Source organism: Phoca vitulina, unplaced genomic scaffold (genome assembly GCF_004348235.1).
Source record: "Phoca vitulina isolate PV1807 unplaced genomic scaffold, GSC_HSeal_1.0 scaffold19, whole genome shotgun sequence".
Classification (NCBI taxonomy): domain Eukaryota; kingdom Metazoa; phylum Chordata; class Mammalia; order Carnivora; family Phocidae; genus Phoca; species Phoca vitulina.
This window is the reverse complement of record NW_022589722.1, coordinates 10136583-10158176: the sequence shown is the minus strand read 5'-3', so window position 1 is coordinate 10158176 and position 21594 is coordinate 10136583. Positions and strand designations below refer to the sequence as shown.

General features: G+C 39.2%; 1 protein-coding gene and 1 pseudogene across 4 annotated transcripts in view; both read left to right on the top strand.

The window, feature by feature from the left end:
- Window positions 1-21594, top strand: part of NTN4 (netrin 4) — a 116381-nt gene that overhangs the window by 42317 nt on the left and 52470 nt on the right. For all 4 annotated transcript variants that reach the window (XM_032416441.1, XM_032416440.1, XM_032416443.1 and 1 more), the window contains exon 3: window positions 4729-5007. In XM_032416441.1, the coding sequence (XP_032272332.1) occupies window positions 4729-5007 (279 nt within the window). The remainder of the gene's footprint in view (window positions 1-4728; window positions 5008-21594) is intronic.
- On the top strand, window positions 7375-9623 carry LOC116639824 (annotated as a pseudogene).

Sequence of the window (21594 nt, the reverse complement as noted above, 5' to 3'; positions counted from 1 at the left end):
CAGATTCTCTCTCCCTTCTGCTCTCGCTCACTCTCTCATAGATGATAGATAGATAGATAGATAGATAGATGATAGATAGATAGATAGATAGATAGATAGAATTTGCATTTCTAACTAGTTCCCAGGTTTGATAACTGATGTTGTTGGTCTGGGGGCCACACTTCGAAAACCACTGATGGAGAGTTATTTTCATTGAGTCGGAAAAAATTCACAAGGCATTGTTAAGTTGAAACAAAGCTGTTTACATTATATTCTATACGTATATATACAGAAGTGTAGATGGGAACATATTGTGGAGTTGGTATTATTCCTGGTTGTCTTTGGGATCTCATTGTAGATTCTTAATGTCGCCTACATTCTGAGTGACAGGTTTCTCTGTAAGGAGAGTATTAGCCACTGAAACATAATCAACTTCCTTAATTTGAAAAATAAGATCAGGAAGTCCTGGTCAATAGCACTAACAAGCTGGAAACATCAAAGCAGGCTTGGTCTTAGATCCCCTCTGTCTTCTGTGTCTTGTCAGGAATGTCTCTTCAGAAGCAGTCATAGACAGAGGAGCAGTGATGGGCTCACAGATATATCCTGTTCCTGATGGGGACAAAACCAGAAGAGGCTGGTGTTACAGGAGGGCTTCTATGCTTTTTCTTACTTCATTTTAGTTGTGCCACGCAGGCTTCTTCTGGAGATGTTTGAAGAAAAACTGGGTGGGACCCAAAGGGCGACCTGCCAGAAGCCTGAAGCATCTGGATTGGCGCACTCTTTGTTTCCTGATGCAGGGTAGATCCATTTCCCAGAGTATCAGATTAAGGCGTCTCCTTTCTGGAAAAAAGATTTCATGGTTTAAATTCCCGTTGACTTTTGTGTCTGTGGCACTTTGCTGTCTCCGTTCCAGCATGCAGCCTCGGGGGTCATGATGTCCCTAGCCCGCTGATATCAGTGTGCCGACCGGTGTCATGCACATGGAGCACAGAGCCGCCATTCAGCTTCCACAGTCTGGGTTCAGGAAGCCAAAGAGCTTCTAAGTTCCTACAAACCTTGACGGGTCTTCCTCTAGCCTTGCATGTGCGAAGCAATTCTCAGGAGGCAGGGGTTATACGGAGGGAGGGAGAGGGAACGAGGGTAAATGTCAAGGGTAAATATGTGATAGGAACTGAGAGAGCAAACAGTTGCCACCAATGTGGAGGAAAAGGAAGGGTGGGCCACAATTTAGAGAAGTATGCTGTAGACTTTGCAGTGGAACACTTACTTGGTTGGCACTGTGACCTTTTCCATGTCCTTGCATTACTGTGGTCAATAAACCAGGAGGTAGCCACATTATTGGTTTTATTTAGAGTGCCTCACACATGTCTAACAGAATGCCAGTATTTGGGATATTATATGAAAAATAAGCCCCACATAAAACTCACAATGGATTCAGTGTTTTTTATTTTTTTAATGATTCAAAGGTAAAATTATGCGGTGATATAAGCTATCATTAAAAGAGACATTACTTCTAGAGCACTGGGTGTTACACGCAACTGATGAATCACTGAACTCTACCTCTGAAACTAATAATACACTATATGTTAATTAATTGAATTTAAATAAAATAAAATTTTTAAAAAGTAAAAAGAGATGTTAGTAATATATTGACTTTCGAGTGGGTGACATATTATTTGTTGGAAAATTTTCTTCCATATGCTGTTTTCCACACTTCACATGTGAATAAATGGGCAGAATATTGTTAAAGTTTAGGGTACAACTTTTTCCAAGTTTTGCAAGTTCAAAAATAGCTAGAAATGCAGAAACTGGTTAATGATTCAGTTATTTATAACTGTTTTTATAATACAAGTTCCTCTCTTCCCTTCTAGTGCAATAACATGAACTCAGTGTGTGAATCCGTTTAAGACCTTATAAGAAGAAGTTAAGTTATTTAAAATTCCCACCTATTACTTGAATGCCAAACACAATGTTATAATCAACCAATTCATTTACCAAAAATTTATTCAATATTGACTCTGTGCCAGGCACTGTCCAGGGATCAGTGATTACCCTCAAGAAGTTTACTTTCTAGACTGGGAAGATGGTAAATCAATACACAACTACCACTACAACGTGTCAGTTGGTAGTAAGTATGAAGAACAAGAGGCAAGGCTGCTATAAGGACTTTGTATTTTATCCTGAAAGAAATGGGAGGTCTTTGGGTGGGGGTAGATGTAAGCAGGATGACATGATCCAACTTCTGTTTATAGACATTCACTCTGGCTACTGGGTGGAGAGTATCCATTGAATTACTACCCCCTCCCCCAAATTATATTTCATTTAGGACAGTTCTGCACCAGTGGGCCTGGAGATGTGATCCTTCACAGTTGATTCTTGCCTTTTCATACTCTCAGTGCAAAATCAGTTTCTAAAATGAAATTTTTATATCCAAAGTATTCCTTAAAGAAATTTTTTCCTGGAAAACTACTTTTAGATACATTCTCTCTAAATGGGAGTTTATCCAAAGCCTACTTTTTAATAATTACTTTACTTTCAAGCTACTTGGTTATCAAAATATTTCTGAATAGAGTTTTAACATACCTCTTTTTTTAAAGATTATTTATTTATTTATTTGACAGAGAGAGAGAGAGCACAAGCAGGGGGAACGGCAGGCAGAGGAAGAAGCAGGCTCCCCGCTGAGCAGAGAGCCCGATGCGGTGCTCGAACCCAGGACCCTGGGATCATGACCTGAGCTGAAGGCAGACGCTTAACGACTAAGCCACCCAGGCGCCCTAATATATCTTTAAAAAATCAAGAGATACCTAAGAATTTTTCAGGGGAGCTCTGTCTCTTATTATATAAATTAACAAGATTGTTTGAGGTTTTGTACTTTTTTTTTTTTTAAACCTCCATAATAAGGTATAATTTAGTGTTGGGCTCCTTATAATACTGGTTTATGTTATGAGGTAGTTTGGAATTACTTTTTTATATTCACTGGTTTCCATTGGCAATGATTTCCTCTTCCACCAGCCTCTACTCCCCCAAAGTTAACAGACCTGTTAGAGAAGTTTGTACCACTCCAGCCCAGGGCCCCTTTTATTACCCCCATTGTATAGACACACATACACACACACACACACACGCACGCCCAAAGTCCGTCCCTTCTGAGTCTTCCCCCCTCTGGTTTCCTCCTCAGAACTAAAGTGTTTTTTTATTGTTATGTTAATCACCATACATTACATCATTAGTTTTTGATGTAGTGTTCCATGATTCATTGTTTGTGTATAACACCCAGTGCTCCATGCAGAACGTGCCGTCTTTAATACCCATCACTGGGCTAACCCATTCCCCCACCCCCCTCCCCTCTAGAACCCTCAGTTTGTTTTTCAGAGTCCATCGTCTCTCATGGCTCGTCTCCCCCTCCGATTCCCCCCCTTCATTCTTCCCCTCCTGCTATCTTCTTCTTTTTTTTTTTTCTTAACATATATTGCATTATTTGTTTCAGAGGTACAGATTTGTGATTCAACAGTCTTGCACAATTCACAGCGCTCACCATAGCACATACCCTCCCCAGTGTCTATCACCCAGCCACCCCATCCCTCCCACCCCCCCCCCCCACTCCAGCAACTCTCAGTTTGTTTCCTGAGATTAAGAATTCCTCATATCAGTGAGGTCATATGATACATGTCTTTCTCTGATTGACTTATTTCCCGCAGCATAACACCCTCCAGTTCTATCCACGTCGTTGCAAATGGCAAGATCTCATTCCTTTTGATGGCTGCATAATATTCCGTTGTATATATATACCACATCTTCTTTATCCATTCAGAACTAAAGTTTTAAATTGCCTTTGAGTCTATCTATAACATACACAATAAAAACAGTTTTATTACTTCTACTTTGCATTTAACCATACTGTTAACTAACTTGACCAGCCATTTTACTCTCTATATTTGGATTTAAGGGACTTGTAACTGATTTTAGAAATCAAATACCCCTTGAAAGGGCCGTATTTTTACTACTAGTAATAATATTCCAAGAATGTGCCACAGCTTGGAAGGCAGATTCAGAAAGGGAGAACCACAGGTATGTGTAGCAACAGTGGCCCCAATTAATAACTGATCAGTCTTCGAAAGGGTCACACCTCATTTGGAAATAGAAGTGTCATCTTGATTTTGCCATCACTTCCTACCTGGTCCTCCTGCTTCCTTCTATTCTTCACCCCTAATAATCCATTCTCCTCACAGTAGTGAGAGTTATCTTTTTTAAAAATGTAAATCAGATCACATCACTTTTCTGCGTATGACCTTCCAGTGGCTTCCCACTGCAGTTAGAATAACTACCGTGGCCTTTAAAGGACTCTCTATTCATGATCTGTCATGTACTGGCTCCATCATCTTCTCTGAAAACTGTCCCCTTGTTTCCTGGACCTCAGTCACACTGACCTTGTTCTTCCTTTAATAAGCCAGGCTTGATTCAGCTTCCAGGCCTTTAAACTTGCTCTTCCTTCTGCCCAGAATGCTCTTCCCAGTCTCTGCATGGCTGCCTTCATCTCGAGAGTCAGGTCCCTGGCGGCTATTCAGTTCATACTTACTCTGCGCATCCGAACAGGCAGCACACCTGTGCGATCAAGGTCGAAAAGCCTCTTATCTTATCACTTGCAGATGACAAAAGGTACAAATCACATCAAGACTGTATGAGGCAAGTGATTTGGGGGTTTTGCACACAGTCCTATATACTCATGGTAATTTTTTTTTTTCTTTACAGGTTATTTTCCGAGCTTTGTCACCGCCATACGATGCCGAGAACCCTTACAGTGCCAAAGTGCAGGAGCAGCTGAAGATCACCAACCTCCGCGTGCAGCTGCTAAAACGGCAGTCTTGTCCCTGTCAGAGAAATGACCTGACTGCAAAGCCTCAACATTTTACACATTATGCAATCTATGATTTCATTGTCAAGGGCAGCTGCTTCTGCAACGGCCATGCTGATCAATGCGTACCTGTTGATGGCTTCAGACCGGTCAAGGCCCCAGGAGCATTCCACGTGGTATGTAAAACAGGTCCTCCCCTGTGAAAAACAAACCATGAGTTACCTTCAGCTTTGGGCACTGGTCATCTAAGTTCCCTCAGAGCTGGTCTGTGCTCACATAGCCCTTCCTGTTTCTCCCTCGGCTGATTCACTCCTCCGACTCCATACCCATCCCAAAAAGTGCCAGTTAACTTGTTTTTTAATCTTCAATTTTAGAATTATAAATAGTCAGGCATGATAACCAGATTCCCGGGAACACATCCATGCCAATTGTTAGTACCATGACCTTCAGATATGAAGTGTAAGGTGAGGAGCAAGAGGGGTTGGCATAATCATACTAGTGGTATTATCACATAGAGCCAGCTTGGACAGTAAATGGGGACCATTGTTGAGTCGAATTTTAAAGTGGAAAAAACAAGAACCTCAGTTTAATGCCTGGTATCTTTTGCTGTCCAGCTAATAGAATGAATAATAATTCTCCTCTGTGAAGAGTGGCCTGACCCCGTCACCCTAAGCCAGAGTTAAACCCTCTTTCCTCCACGGTCACGCACCCCCTTGTGTTTTCCTCTGAACTTTTACTTGTCTGCATCTCTTGGGAGATCACAAACTCCCGAGGACGGGGACTGTGTGATCTTTGTATCCTCAGGACAGTGTGTTAACTGAGCCAGAGTTAGGTGTTTGGTAGGTGTTTGATTGAATGATATCAACACAGGAATAGAAAAATGATGAAAAATTACTGTCATTGTCCTCACATCACCTTCTCCCCCCCCCCCCCCAAAAAAAAGACACAAAGTGGCTCAGACACCAAGTGCCTTTTTGGGATGCACCCAGAGCTATGGCTGGGGATTGGGCAAAGAGAAGGCAAGGAGGAGAGCACTCTGATTTTTAAATTTTATATTTTGCTCTGATACTTCTGTTCAAAACAAAAAATAAATAAAAATTTAAGACCTCAGATTTTCCTTACTTCATTTCCTAGAGAGGAGACTTCCACATTTATCTTCTTTCTCCCAGCCCTGATAGAGGACAGGGCCATAAGGGACCATGAACCAGTTAGCCAGCAGAAGAGTTTGTGTTTGCTGGGCTAAGTCCCTGGGGTGCACAACAGCACTGGGGTAACGAAAATGACTAGGGCAGCGACCAGAGTTCCAAAAACAGAAACAATGCTATTACTCTAGAAACGAAGCTGGGGCTTCCAAGTTGGAGAAAATGGAGCACTCACCCAGCAGACACCTACTAGTTTGCAGACACTAATGGATCTTTGAGCTAGCATTGCTTCAAATAAAGGATGGAATAATTTGTAATACCTAAGTTAATGGGGTTTAGGTATGATTCACCTAGAAAATAACCCAGATATTCTAGAGATGTGTCAATCTACTAGACCGTAAACTAGAAAGTTGGTGTGAGGTAGAATGCCAATAAATTTCTGCCATTATATTTCAGTGAATGAGTGAAAGGAGAGCATGCAGGCTGCAATGGGCTGAGTGTTTCTGCCCCTCCAAAATTCATATGTTGAAAACCTAATCACAATGCGATGGGATGTGGAGGTGGGACCTTTGGGAGGTAATTAGGTCATGAGAGTAGAGACCTCATGAATGGGATTAGTGGCCTTAAGAGACCAGAGCGCTAGCTAGCTCTCTTTCTGCTACGTGAGGATACAGTGAGCAGGCAGCAGTCTGTCACCCAGAAGAGGGTCCTTACGAGAACCTGACCCTGCTGGCACCCTGATCTTAGACTTCCAGTCTCCATAACTGTGAGAAATAAATTTCTTTTGTTCATAAGCCACAAAGCGGTCAAGGTATAAAGCCTGGAAAACTGCAAGCTGAAGACCAACCCCACTGGCCACATGGGCTGTGACTGTCTCTCCAGATGGATTCCTCTGTGCTTCCAGAGGCACGGCTGGCCAGGCCATGCTGTGGGACCTCCACAAAGGCAAGTACCTTCATACACTAGATGGCAGGGACACCATCAATCCCTGGGATTCAGCCCCCACCACTATTGACTCTGGGCTGCCACAGGCCACAGCATCAAGATCTGAGACTTGAAGGGCAAGATCATTGCAGATGAACGGAAACAAGACGTTATCAGTACCAGCAACAAGTCAGGGCCGCCCCAGTGCTCCTCCGTCTGGTCTGCTGACGGCCAGACTCTTCGCTGGCTACGCAGACGACCTGGTACGGGTGCGGCAGGTGACCATCAGCACCCCCTAGAAATATATGCCAGAGTTTTAGAAATTAAAAAAATGGCTTTCTGACTTAAAAAAAAAAAGAATTCTATTAATTCTGCTAAATTCAAAAAGGGATAAATCGAGTTAACAGAAACTTTTGCAAAAGTCTTAAAATATAACTATTCTATAGAGTCTTCTGCCAGTAAGAAAGCTGTCAGTCTATGAGCCTGAGCCTCCACGTCTGCACCACTGGCCCACCACTCCATTCTGCCACTACCCACCAAACCTCTTGCTTCCACCATGGCGTTGTGCATTCCAGCAGTGTCCTATCCAAAATCACTGCCACCTTCCACCCCAACCTCACCAGCTGGCCTCTGTAAGAGTCAGCTCCTGGTGAGCCCATGTGGAGACGGGGCCCCAAGATCCAATCCTGGGAGTCACAAAAGCCTATAAGAGACACCAGCAGTAAAAAGAAGAATCTGGTAGGTGGTGCCTACCAGTATCATGGAAAAGCCTTATGTCCTCCTAGTGTCTGGAAGGCAGAGGCCTAGATTGCTGCAAAAAATTTGAACAAAGAAAATCTGCCCCTCGCAGGACTGGCTGAATTTTGCAAGGCATCTATAGAACTAACCCTGGATGAGAACGGCAAAGTGTTGAAAATTGGCTAGAATGTCACTGTGCAGACCATTTCTGGAACTGAGGCCTTAGGGATCAGAGCTAGTTTTCTGCAGAGATTTTTTAAGTTCAGCCAAGATGTCTTTCTGCCCAAACCATCAGACACACCGGCATGCAGCTACAAGGTTATCAATACTATGACCCCAAGACTTGTGGCTTTGACTTCACAGGCACTAGGGAGGACATTTCAAAAATGCCAGAGCAAAGTGTTCTGCACACTCCTGCCCACAGTCCTGTGGGAGTGGACCCTCATCCTGAGCGATAGGAGGCAACAACAATAGCAATGAGAAAAAGAATCTCTCTATGTTCTTTGACATGGCCTACCATGGCTTTGCCAGTAGTGATGGTAACAAGGATGCCTGGGCTGTGCCCCACTTCACTGAAGAGGGCATTAATGTTTGTCTCTGCCAGTCCTATAGCAAGAACACAGGCTTCTATGGTAAGCATGTGGGAGACTTGACTGCGCTCTGCAAAGCTGCTGATGAAGTCAGAGGGGTGGAGTCACAATTGAAGACCTTGATCCATCCCATGTATTCCAGCCCTCCCCTCAATGGAGCTCAGGTGACCTTGACCATTCTGACCAGCCCGGATTTTCAAAAACAATAGTTGCAAGAAGTGCAAGTCATGGCCAACTGTATCATTAGTATGCGGATTCAGCTGGTCTCCAATCTTAAGAAGGAGGACTTCTCCCACAATGGGCAGCACATCCCCGACCAGATTGGCATATTTTGTTTCACAGGGCAAAGCCTGAACAGGTGGAGCAGCTGACTGAGGAGGTCTCCATCTACATGACAGAAGTCAGCCGCATCTCTGTGGCAAGGGTCATCTTGGACAACTGGGCTACCTTGCTCATGAGATCACCAGATCACCAAGTAATTTCCCTGATGAGAGGGAACCGAGACAACTGTCCTGTCTTCATCCTCTGCACATGTGAGATGCACAGGATGAGGAAGGGTGGAGGTGATGAGTGGATCATTTCTTTCAACCACAGTGATTGAATGTGTTCCTCAGAAAAGAACATGTACTTAAACGGGGCAGAGGCGTCCATAGCTGGTGTCTGGAACTGTGTGGCTTGAAACCGAACTCTCCCCCACATTTTTATCCACAACTTTTCTGAAATAGTTAACATGTATGAGAAAGTCCTATCCTTAAAGAACCCATTAATCATGCCATTGCAATATTGCAGAGGCTTTAACTTAAGTACTTTATGGTCTTGAGAGGTCCTCAGTGAACCCAGCATGAGACATAGCCCTTGTTAGAGGCTTTGTGAGAAGACCTAGTCCTAACATTAATAATGGTCAGCCTGCTTGTCTTCCCATGATTGAGCAATCTTATCAACAGACCATATTAACTGAAATCGTGTTTTATGAAAACCAGGGTCTGCTGCCACTGCAGCAAGGAAAATAAAAGATATTGTTTCCTGTTTTGTTTAAGAAAAAAGTTTCGCCTTTTAATGCTTCCAGGCATTTTAATGCTCCTCTCTTTTCCCTTATCTGTGCTGCCCTTTTCCTGAGGCACGAAGATCTATAACTAGCCTAGATTTTCATCCTGTTCTACTGGTTGATTGGCCATCGACCCCATCTTCTCAGGATTAATTTATTTGAAGAATGAAGGACATAATTTGCTATTCATCCCATAACCTCATCTTTCTCAGCAAAGAATAGCAAGAGTGGGCAACTGCACCTTATTTTAGCATCCTTTTTAGTGATTGTTTAATTTTCTCCTGTTGGGTTGTTGCCTCTGCCCAGTGGGACCTCATCCTTCCATTCAGTGTGGTTGTGCAGTCCATCATCTCACATCATGCGGGTAATACCAGGAAACAGGATATTCTGGACCTTGGCTTTAACCTTAGTGTGCTGCCAGCTGGGCTCAGGCTTCACCCTTGGAAAGATGACAACCATTTGCTCTAATCATGTAGACTTATTGCAGCCTGGGTTCTCTGTTATAATAAAGTTACTGCAGGGCCCCTTTCTCTGCCCCCCAAAAAGAAAACTGTTAGCCTATTGAAAGGATCTGGATAACCAAGTAAAGGGGATTATTTAGTGTTTTTTATTTTAAAAGGATGTGGGAATGAGAAGTCTCTATCCTAGAAGACCCTATGGGATAGAAACCACACTTCCTTACTAATCTCAGGTCACTTTGAAACTGGAAGCAACTGCCTTTTAAAGTTGCTTTAACTTTAACTTTAAAGTTAAAGTTACATCCTGCTCCCCAATTTTCATATCGATTTCAGCAGCAGTGGTGGTAGCCCCCTAGTATTATAACTACGGTATGTGCCAAAATCAGGCAAGACTAAATCAAACTTGGAGCCAGGGCGGGGTAAGAGATAAGAAACAGGCTAAGTGGCCAAAGGTATGTTGGCTTCCAGGAATCCAGTTTTATGGATATTCTTGTTGTCTCTACTCTCTTAAAATGTTTGTTTGTTTGTTTGTTTTTTAAGCCATAGCAATTGGACCAGCAGAGGTTTATGGTCAGAAATGGGAATAGTTTTGGTTTCAGATTTTTCCATCCCTAAGTGCATTTTATTTTTATGTATTTTTTTCTGGATTATAAAGGGTTGGTATTAAATTTGGATATGGTTGCCTCTTCTAAATGTGATATTCTTATTCCTAGAACTGCTCAGCTGAGCAAATTGCACATTAAAAGCATAGCCTTTTGCCTAATTAATAACATGACCATAAGGTCAATTGTCCTACATTTGTATGAACTCTAATTCATTTTACATATGCTGCTATAAACAACTGGATTCGTAAATTGTGCCTGCACAATGGAAAGTAGCCTCTTGAGAAATGCAATTCTTTTACTAGTCAGCTTGTCATAGGTATGTGTGTATAAATCTGTGTTTAGCCCAGCTTTTCTTTATAATAGTCATTCTCAGTGTGGTCCTGAACCAGCAGCACCAGCATTACCTGGGAACTTGTTAGAATTACCAGTTCTCAGGCCCTACCCCAGACCTACTGAATCAGAAAATCTAGAGATGGGGCCCAGGTGATTTCAGTGCTTGCTGAAGTTTGACAGCTACTGCTTTATGGACTATTCCAGTTCATCTACAGCTAATATTGTTGTCAGGATGGTAATTAATTAACAAAGTCTGATTTTATGGGCTAGAATTTTTAATGGCTAATGACAGACGGTTAAGTTAATGGAAATGATACTTAGTCTGTTTCTCAAGCTCGCTAAGATTTTAGGGTCATTTTCTTTCTGTGGGGGGGGGGAGCAGAAAAAGGCACAAAGTGGAGTGCAAGTTGGCAGCCTCATTTATCTTGAAACACTCCTGTGTCTTCTTCATGCTTCCCCTTCTTCCCAGTACATTCCATTTATTCTTTACCAGTTCAGTTTTTTCCTTATCTGTTCATTTTACTGGAAGGCAAACCAGGGCAGTGATTAAGACCCTAGCTTTGGAGTCAGATCTGGATTTGATTCACCACAGCATTTGCTAAGTTACTCAGCCTCACTGAACCTCAGTTTCCCAAGAAAATAAGATCTAGCTTCCACAGTCACTGTGAGGATTAGAACTATGCTGGCCAGTGTCTGGTGTCTGGTGGCCACTGCTCACACTGCTGTCACTCTGTTACCTCAGCCTCTTCTACGACTTCTCCCACATACACTTCTTCCCCAATAACAACAAAAATAAATTGTAGCTTATGTGCTGTTTGACATGTTTACAAGGCTAGGGGTTTTGTGACAAGGAAAACCATACTTTGACTCCAGCCTGCTGGGATCCCAGACATTATATGAAAAGGCGATCTGAAGCTTTTTCTCTTTGCAGCTGGAGAGGACTGATGCAGTTCTCTTTTTCCTAGCAGCTGGTGATTTTACAGCTGTTGGACTGATGGATGGTAATAAGAGGGAACGTGGAACGTTTCATTGTTTTACTAACGTATCACCCATTGGACAACACGGAAGCCTTAGAATACCATGAAGAATTGGTTAGATGCCTTGTGCTATACTTGTTAAGGTGGCTTTTTCTTTTCTAATCAGAAACTCATTATAAAAGAGTATCAATATTTTAACTGGCATATTCTAAATCTAAGAGTAAACATTGAAACCATATGTAGGACCAGAAAGTGGGGTTTAAGGAAAATGTTGCTTAGCTACCTAGCTGTGTAAGACAAGTTTTAGAACTATTCGTACAGTTTCATTACAAAAGTTTTCCTCATCTGAATCTGAATACATTTAATCATATACTTATGTTTGCACATCTCATGTATCAAGTTTTATATAGTGAGAACAGATTAGAGACCACATTTTTCATCTTCTTTAAAAATTTTTTTAATGTGCTATGATATAAGCCCAAAGTAATAATTAGAAAGCTCTTGAGGGTATTAAGGAAAAGAACAAGGACTTAAAAACAATAAAGACAGCAGCAGTCCCAATTATTTCATTTGTCACATAAGGCTCTGGAGGAAAGGGTAATCCTATCACCAAAATGGTGCACAGTGTTTTATTCCAAATATTAACAAACTATTAAGCCTGCCAATTTGATACAGTTAGTGTGAGATTATCCTCAACCCATTTCAAGGTCTAGACAATGTTCCTGTGTGTTACTATGTTATAGCTTTGCCAATAGCCCCTTGGCAATGAGTAACTAGAGATGCCATAGAAGGTGTACAGAATGTTGATTATACTTCATTTACTACCTTGTGTTTTCTAGTAGAAGGGCAAGCCAGTAAAATATGTTCATGGCTGAAATTGTCAGTGTTTTGACTGTAAAACTTCCCAATGAATCTAGCTTATTTTCTCTTGACACAGTAAGCTATACTCTTAGTGGCAAAAGTTGCCTGAGATTATTCTTTTTATTTGATGATCAGGAAACCAGAAGGCTTCAGAACCCGAGGCATTACAAAACCATTTTTGCATTCATGAAAGAATTACGTATGGGGTTCCTTTCAAAGATTGCCTCAGAACATTTACATATTTATTTATAGGCCTTTGACTATTTCACAGAAAGGTTAAATGAAACAACTGAAAGCTGAATTGCTGGTGCCAGAGCTGACATTTCTGAAAGTGAAACATAAGCCAGTAGAAAAGTAAACTTGATTCTCCAAAATATCATATTTGTTCATTCAACTGTTCATGAACATGCTTTGCAGGAAGTGAAACATCTATATTTAGGTCAAAATTAGAGCACTGAAAAGATACAAAAATGAGTTTCTTTAACAAGTTTGAGCTGCTAGTATAAATATGGGAAGAAACAACTTAAATTTGACATTTTTCTTGCTATAAAGTACTTTTCAAATATTCAAGGCATATCCCACTTTGAAAATTTTTCTTATGAATATTTCCTTTTCAGTGTAGCATTTTTGGATCCATCCCACAGATAGCTGGGAGATCTCTGGGTCTGCAAGGCCTAGTCTTGCAGTTTCACGGCTAATATAATGGCAGGGAGGTGAGGGGGGAGCTACATGGAAAGAGAAAAGCTGAGGTTACAGATAGATATCTCACTTCTGGTTCACAACCCCAGGACTCATATCTCTGTGGTATTTCATTTGTGTCTTGCCAATTTTGTAAAAGCTGGAAATGTACTTCAATTTGTCCTAAAACAATTACATTCAGTAGAAGATAAACTGTAATTTAAGTCCTTATTCCTTCTTACAAGAATTTTAGTTATCAGACACATAAGGTTAAAATACACACACACACACACACACACACACACACACACAATGTCATAATCATTCCACAAGAGAGAGAAAATTCACAGCTATTTCAAAGAGTGAGGAAAACAAAGTCTGTTAATTTTGGCATTCAAAACCTTAAAACTATAACTGAAACTACTGTTATATTGTATCTTAGCAATGTAAATATCTTATGGAATAAAAGAGTACATGTATGGGGAGATGGAAGGACTATAGTATTTATTAACTCATAATAAGATTTTTTTAGACATATGGGATCCTGATATCTTTTTAGCTCTTTAGATAGAAATAAAAAAACAAAATTATTGTTTCAAAAACTAAAATATATTTTTAGCTTTAAAAGAGCTCACATATTAGAAATGGAAAACTGATTACATGTGTTCCACTACTAAATGTTTTATATATAATATGAATAATTATGAAGTTTGTAAGAGTAAACACTGATCAGGTGTTCTTTGCCTTTTAGTTTTGCATCTCTAAGGGCACCACTACCAGGCATGAAATTTAGCTGGCTCAGTCAGCTCTCAGAATTCCTGAGGGGCAGACATTTCTTTGGTTCCCAGATAAGACCCTGGTAGGCATTAAAATTAAAGAGAAGGTGGAATCACAGTATTTCCATAGCATAGTATTCTGAAAAGAGGCTAAAGATTGTAGTTGTAACGTATTTATCTTGTAATTCTTATTTGCAATTTAACCCAATTCTCATGTGTAAAGAAAAGGGAACTTAACTCTGAGATTACCCAGAAGTAGGAGCAGTGAAGAGACTTGTGCTCCAAACTGTGCCACCCAGGGGTGCCTGGGTGGCTCAGTCGGTTAACTGTCTGCCTTTGGCTCAGGTCATGATCCCAGGGTCCTGGGATTGAGCCCCGCACTGAGAGATAGTTTCTCAGACAAACAAAACTAAACTAAAGGAGTTCATGACCACTAAGCCAACCCTGCAAGAAATATTAAAGGGGACTCTGAGTGGAAAGGAAAGTCCAAAAGTGACAGTATGAAGGTAGGAAACACAAAAGCAGTAAATATGAATATTTCTGTAAAAAGTCAGTCAAGGAACTCATAGAATAAAAGGATGTAAAATACAACAACACATACCTAAAAAATAGGGAGGAAAGGAGTAAAAAATGGGTTCAAAATTAAATGACCATCAACTTAAGATAGACTGTCATATGCAGAAAATGTTATATACAAACCTAATGATAACCACAAATCAAAAACCACTAATAAATATATGAAGAATAAAAATAAAGAATTCCAAATATATCACTAAGGAAAACAAACAAACCATGAAAGAAAGACAAGAAAGGATTAGAAAAAAATCTTCAGAAATGACCACAAAACACATAATAAAATAGCAATAAATAAATAAATAAATAAATACATATCTATCAATAATTACTTTGAATATAAATGGACTAAATATTCCAATCAAAAGACAGAGTGGCAGAATGGATAAAAAAAACAAGACCCATCTATATACTGCCTACAAGAGACTCATTTTAGACCTAAAGACAGCTGAAGATTGAAAGTGAGGGGATGGAGAAACATTTGTCATGCAAATGGATGTCAAAAGAAAGTGGGAGTAGTGATACTTTTTTCAGACAAAATAGACTTTGAAACAAAGACTGTAATAAAGAAGAACATTGTATAATCATAAAGGGAACAATACAAGAAGACATAACAATTGTAAGTATTTTATGCACCCAACATGGAAGCACCCAAATACACAAAACAGTTAATAACAAACATAAAAGAACTAATCGATAATAATACAATAATAGTAGGGGACTTTAACACCCGACTTACATCAATGGAGAAACCATCTATACAGAAAATCAACAAGGAAACAATGGCTTTGAATGACACACTGGACCAGATGGATTTAACAGATATATTCAGAACATTCCATCCTAAAACAGTAGAATACACATTATTTTCAAGTGCACATGGAAAATTTTCCAGAATAGATAACATATTAGGTCACAAAAAAAGCCTCAACAAATTCAAGAAAATCAAAGTCATAATATGCACCTTTTCTGACCACAATGCTATAAAATTAGAAGTCAACCACAAGAAAAAAAGCTGGAAAGCCCACAAATACATAGAGGTTAAATAACATGCTACTAAACAATGAATGGGTCAATCAGGAAATTAAAAAGTACATGGAACCAAATGAAAATGAAGACACAATGGTTTAAAACTTTAGATTGCATCAGAAGTGGTTCTAAGAGGGAAGTTTATAGCAATACAGGCCTACCTCAAGAAACAAGAAAAATCTCAAATAAGCAACCTAACTTTACACCTAAAGGAGCTAGATAAAGAACAACAAACAAAACCTAAAACTAGTAGAAGGAAGTAAATAATTCCCATTAGAGCAGAAATAAATGATATAGACACTAGAAAAACAATAGAACAGATCAGGAAATGGGTCTTTGAAAAAAATCAATAAAATTGGTAAATCTGTAGCCAGACCTATTAAGAAAAAAACAGAAAGGACCCAAATAAATAAAATTACAAATGAGAGAGGAGAATAACAACCACTACAGAAATACTAACGATTATAAGAGAATATTATGAAAAACTGTGTGCCGAAAAATTGGACAATCTAGAAGAAATGGATAAATCTCTAGAAACATATAACCTACCAAAGCTGAAACAAGAAGAAATAGAAAATTTGAACAGACTGATTACCAGCAAAGAAATTGAATCAGTAATCAAAAAGCTCCCAACAAACAAAAATCCAGGACCAGATGGCTTCACAGGCAAAGTCTACCAAACATTAAAAAAAGAGTTAATATCTATTCTTCTCAAACTATTCTAAAAAATAGGAAAAAAAGGAAAACTTTCAAATTCATTCTATGAGGCAAGCATACCCTGATACCAAAACCAGATAAAGATACCATAAAAAAGAGAACCACAGGCCAATATCCCTGATAAAATAGATGCAAAAATCCTCAACAAAATGCTAGCAAACTGAATCCAGCAATACATTAAAAAAATCATTTACCATGATCAAATGGGATTTATCCCTGGGTAGCAGTGTTCAATATTTGCAAATCAATCAATGAGATACATCACATCAATAAGAGAAAAGATAAGAACCATATAATCATTTCAGTAGATGCAGAAAAAGCATTTGACAAAGTACAACATCCATTCATGATAAAAACCCTCAACAAAGTAGGTTTAGAGGGACATACTTCAACATAATAAAGGCCATATATGAAAAACCCACAGCAAACATCATCCTTAATGGGAAAAACTGTGAGCTTTTCCCCTAAGGTCAGGAACAAGACAAGGATGTCCACTCTTACACTTTCATTCAACATGGTACTGGAAGTCCTAGCCATGGTACTGGAAGTCCTTTTGAAAGCAATCCCTTTCAAAATACCATCAACATTTATCACAAAGCTAGAACAAATAATCCTAAAATTTGTATGGTACCAGAAAAGAGCCTGAATAGCCAGAGGAATGTTGAAAAAGAAAACCAAAGCTGGTGGCATCACAATGCCAGACTTCAAGCTATATTACAAAGCTGTCATCATCAAGACAGTATGGTACTGCCACAAAAACAGACACATTGATCAATGGAACAGAATAGAGAACCCAGAAATGGACCCTCAACTCTATGGTCAACTAATCTTTGACAAAGCAGGAAAGAATATCCAATGGGAAAAAGTCCCTTCAACAAATGGTGTTGGGAAAATTGGACAGCCACATGTAGAAGAATGAAACTGGACCATTTTCTTACACCATACACAAAAATAAACTCAAAATGGATGAAAGACCTAACTGTGAGACAGGAATCCATCAAAATCCTAGAGGAGAACAGAGGCAGCAAGCTCTTCAACCTCAGCCGCAGCAACTTCTTGCTAGATATGTCTCCAAAGGCAAGGGAAACAAAAGCAAAAATGAACTATTGGCATTCATCAAGATAAAAAGCTTCTGCACAGCAAAGGAAATAGTCAACAAAACCAAAAGACAACCTACAGAATGGAAGAAGATATTTGCAAGTGACAGATAAAGGGCTAGTATCCAAGATCTATAAAGAACTTACCAAACTCAACACCCAAAAAACAAATAATTCCATCAAGAAATGGGCAGAAGACATGAACAGACATTTTTCCAAAGAAGATGCCCGAATGGCCAACAGACACAAAAAATGCTCAACATCATTTAGCATCAGGGAAATACAAATCAAAAGCACAATGAGACACCACTTCACACCAGTCAGAATGGCTAAAATTAACAAGTCAGGAAACAACAAATGTTGGCGAAGATGCAGAGAAAGGGGAACCCTCTTACACTGTGGGTGGGTATGCAAGCTAGTGCAACCACTCTTGAAAACAGTATGGAGGTTCCTCAAGAAGTGAAAAATAGAGCTACCCTACAACCCAGCATTGCACTACTAGGTATTTACCCCAAAGATACAAATGGAGTGATCTGAAGGGGCACCTGCACCCAATGTTTATAGCAGCAATGTCCACAATAGCCAAACTATGGAAAGAGCCCAGATGTCCATTGACAGATGAATGGATAAAGAAGATGTGGTATATATATACAATGAAATATTACTCTGCCATCAGAAAGGATGAAATCTTACCATTTACATTGACGTGGATGGAACCGGAGGTTATTCTGCTGAGCGAAATAAGTCAAGCAGAGAAAGACAATTATCATATGGTTTCACTCATATGTGAAATACAAGAAACAGCACAGAGGATCATGGGAGAAAGGATGGAAAACTGAATGGGAAGAAATCAGAGAGGGAAACAAACCATCAGAGACTCTTAACTATAGGAAACAAACTGAGGGTTGCTGGAGGGGAGGTCGGTGGGTAGATGGGGTAACTGGGTGTGGGCATTAAGGAGGGCATGTGATGTGATGAGCACTGGGTGTTATATGCAACTGATGAATTACTGAACTCTACATCTGAAACTAATGATGTACTATGTGTTGGCTAATTGAATTTAAATTAAAAAAAAAAGATGCTCAGCATTCTTAGTCACTAGGGAAATGCAAATCAAAACCAATGAAATACCACTTCAAACCCAATAGGATGACTATGACCAAAAAGATAAGTAATAATAAATATTGGCTAGGATATAGAGAAGCTGGAATCCTAACACATGACCCATATGACCCAGCCATTCTATTCCTTAGTATATAACCAGCTGAATTGAAAACCTGTATCTACATAAAACCTTGGACATGAATATTCATAGCAGCATAATTCACAACAGCCAAAAAGCAGAAACAACCCCAGTGCCCTTCAGCTGATGAATGGATACACAGAATATGGTATATCTGTACAATGGAATATTATCCTATCAACAATAGCTAAGTTATGGATAGAGCCCAAATGTCCACTGACTGATGAATGGATAAAGAAGATGTGGTATATATATATATGTGTGTATATGTGGTATATATATATATATATATATATATATATATATATATACAATAGAATATTACTCAGTCATAAAAAAGAATGAAATCTTACCATTTGCAGTGATGTGGATGGAGCTAGAGCATATTATGCTAAGCAAAATAAATCAGAGAAAGACAAATACCATACGATTTCACTCATATGTGGAATTTAAGAAACAAAACTGATGAACATGGTGGGGGAGAAAAAGAGAGAGAGGCAAACCATAAAAGAGACTCTTAACTATAGAGAACAAACTGAGGGTTGCTGGAGGGGATATGGGAATGGGGGCTGGGCTCAATGGGTGATGGGCATTAAGGAGGGCTCTTGATGTGATGAGCACTGGGTATTATATGTAAGTGATGAATCACTAAATTCTACTCCTGAAACTAATATTACAACTATATGTTAACTAACTAGAATTTAAATAAAAACTTGAAACATAAAAAAATAAATGAAAAATAATGGATGCAAAGAAAGCTATGTATTTTTTAAAAAAGGAATATTATCCAGCCATAAAAAGGAATGAAGTACTGATGCATGCTACAACATGAATGAACCTTGAAAACGTTATGCTAAGTGAAAGAAGCCAGACACAAAAGACCACATATTGTATTATGCCTTTTATATGAAATGTCCAGAATAGGCAAATCCATAAAGACAGTAGTGGTTGCCAGGAGTTGGGGAGAAATGGGGAGTGACTGCTTAATGAGCATGAGGTTTCTTTTGAGAGTGATGAAAATGCTCTGGAATTAGATGGTGGTAATTACTGCACAACATTTTGATATATTAAAGACCACTGAATTGTACACTTTAAACATGGTTAAAATGATAGATTTTATGTTACATGAATATAATTGCAATAAGAAAAATCAATAGCTAAACAGGCAAACAAAAAACCCATGGTTGGTTATAGAGGAATTTTGTAGAATGAATATATTTCTTTTAAAGTCCTGATCATTAAGCTGACTGTTTCTAAAAGCAATAGCTTTGAATGGATGGGTATTGAAGAAAACTAATTCTTCCAAAAGCCTTGGCTGTTGTTTCTGGCCATATACAGATGATCACAGATTTCGTAATGACTCTGAATTCTGATAGAGTTGCCAAACAAGCTTTAGGTTTTTTTTTTAAATATGAGCATACTCAATCATGAAGACTACATTTTATAAGATTCACCTAGAAACAAGCAATTTTCCGATATGAAAAGAAGCATCTGAATGAATTAATTAATTCAACAACAAAAGACTATGGAAGAAAACATGCCCTAGCAACTGGCTTCTTGTACCACAATCAGGGGCTCATTTATCTTAAACAAGTCAACTTTTGTAATACCCTCTGTACTGTATAGAATACTGAGTGACAGTCAAACAGAGCTGTCAAGAAAGAAGGAAAACAGTGGGAAATGTGAACTGGAATGAATTAAATTAAAAAAAAAAACTTTGTAAGAGAATGCAAAATAGTCTCTGACAAGGAATTTTCCTTTAAAATAACCAGAAGCTATGTGAACACATTGAGCAAGTGAATGTCAGTAGGATGAAAAGTACTTATTAATCCCCCACAGCACTTCTAATAGAATTTACCTGGCCCCCAACTCATTATAAAAACCATCTAAATCCGAAAAGACATTGAATAAAACCCCACAAATCCTTCCTCCATTCTCGTGTCAAATGCTGCTTGACAGATAGGTTGCTTACAAAATGAGTTCTTCTTGTTTTTGCCTTCACTCAATTTCCCAGGTTCTGGTCTCATGGTTATTGTGTTAATAGTTTTAACAATATATTAGAAGTTATATACTGTTAATTCCACTTTTGCTTTTTTTTCTAAAATTATTCAAATTAAATAGGTACTAAGAAATTGAAAGTGATATGATCTCTTTTCCCCTCAAAGAAATTTTATCGTGAGAAGCTATTTTAGGTGTTGGTGGGAAGGGAAAAAATCCTCCTGATTACATCACTGTTCTAAGATGGGGACTTTTTTGAGGACTCTCTTGGGAGCCCTGTTCCCTGTTCTGTCACTGATTTGCGTTGTGACCTCGGAAGTTTCAGTGTACAAAGACAAGTGCAAAGTGAAGTGATGAAAACAAAACTGAGATCAAATGAAGAACAGAGATGGAGCAGGTAGAATAGCTACGTAGCAACTGTCATAGTAACTGGACACAGTGACCAGAGAGCAATTTGGCTTGAAAGAAATTTCAAATTACTTAGCTATATAATGACATAGTTTCTTACACAGTTCTGTCGAAAACTCAAACTTTGCCTAAGGACAAGAACTACAGCAAGAATCTAATGATATTTGTCAATCTTCTCTTATTCTATATCTTTTTTTTGTTTTTAAAGATTTTTACTTATTTATTTATTTGACAGAGAGAGACACAGTGAAAGAGGGAACACAAGCAGAGGGGGAGGGAGTGGGAGAGGCAGAAGCAGTCTTCCCACCGAGCAGGGAGCCCGATGCGGGGCTCGATCCCAGGACCCTGGGATCATGACACAACCCAAAGGCAGACGCTTAACGACGGTGCCCCTCTTGTTCTATATCTTAAAGCTGAAGAAATTGTGGCTATTATGGAGAAGAGAAGCCAATTTGATATTATACGGCAAGAAAGCCTTAAGATACACTGAAATAAACATCTTAAAATCATAGTGCCTTACTATACTGTCATTGTACACATGCAAATCTGAGACCAAATTATGCAAATAATC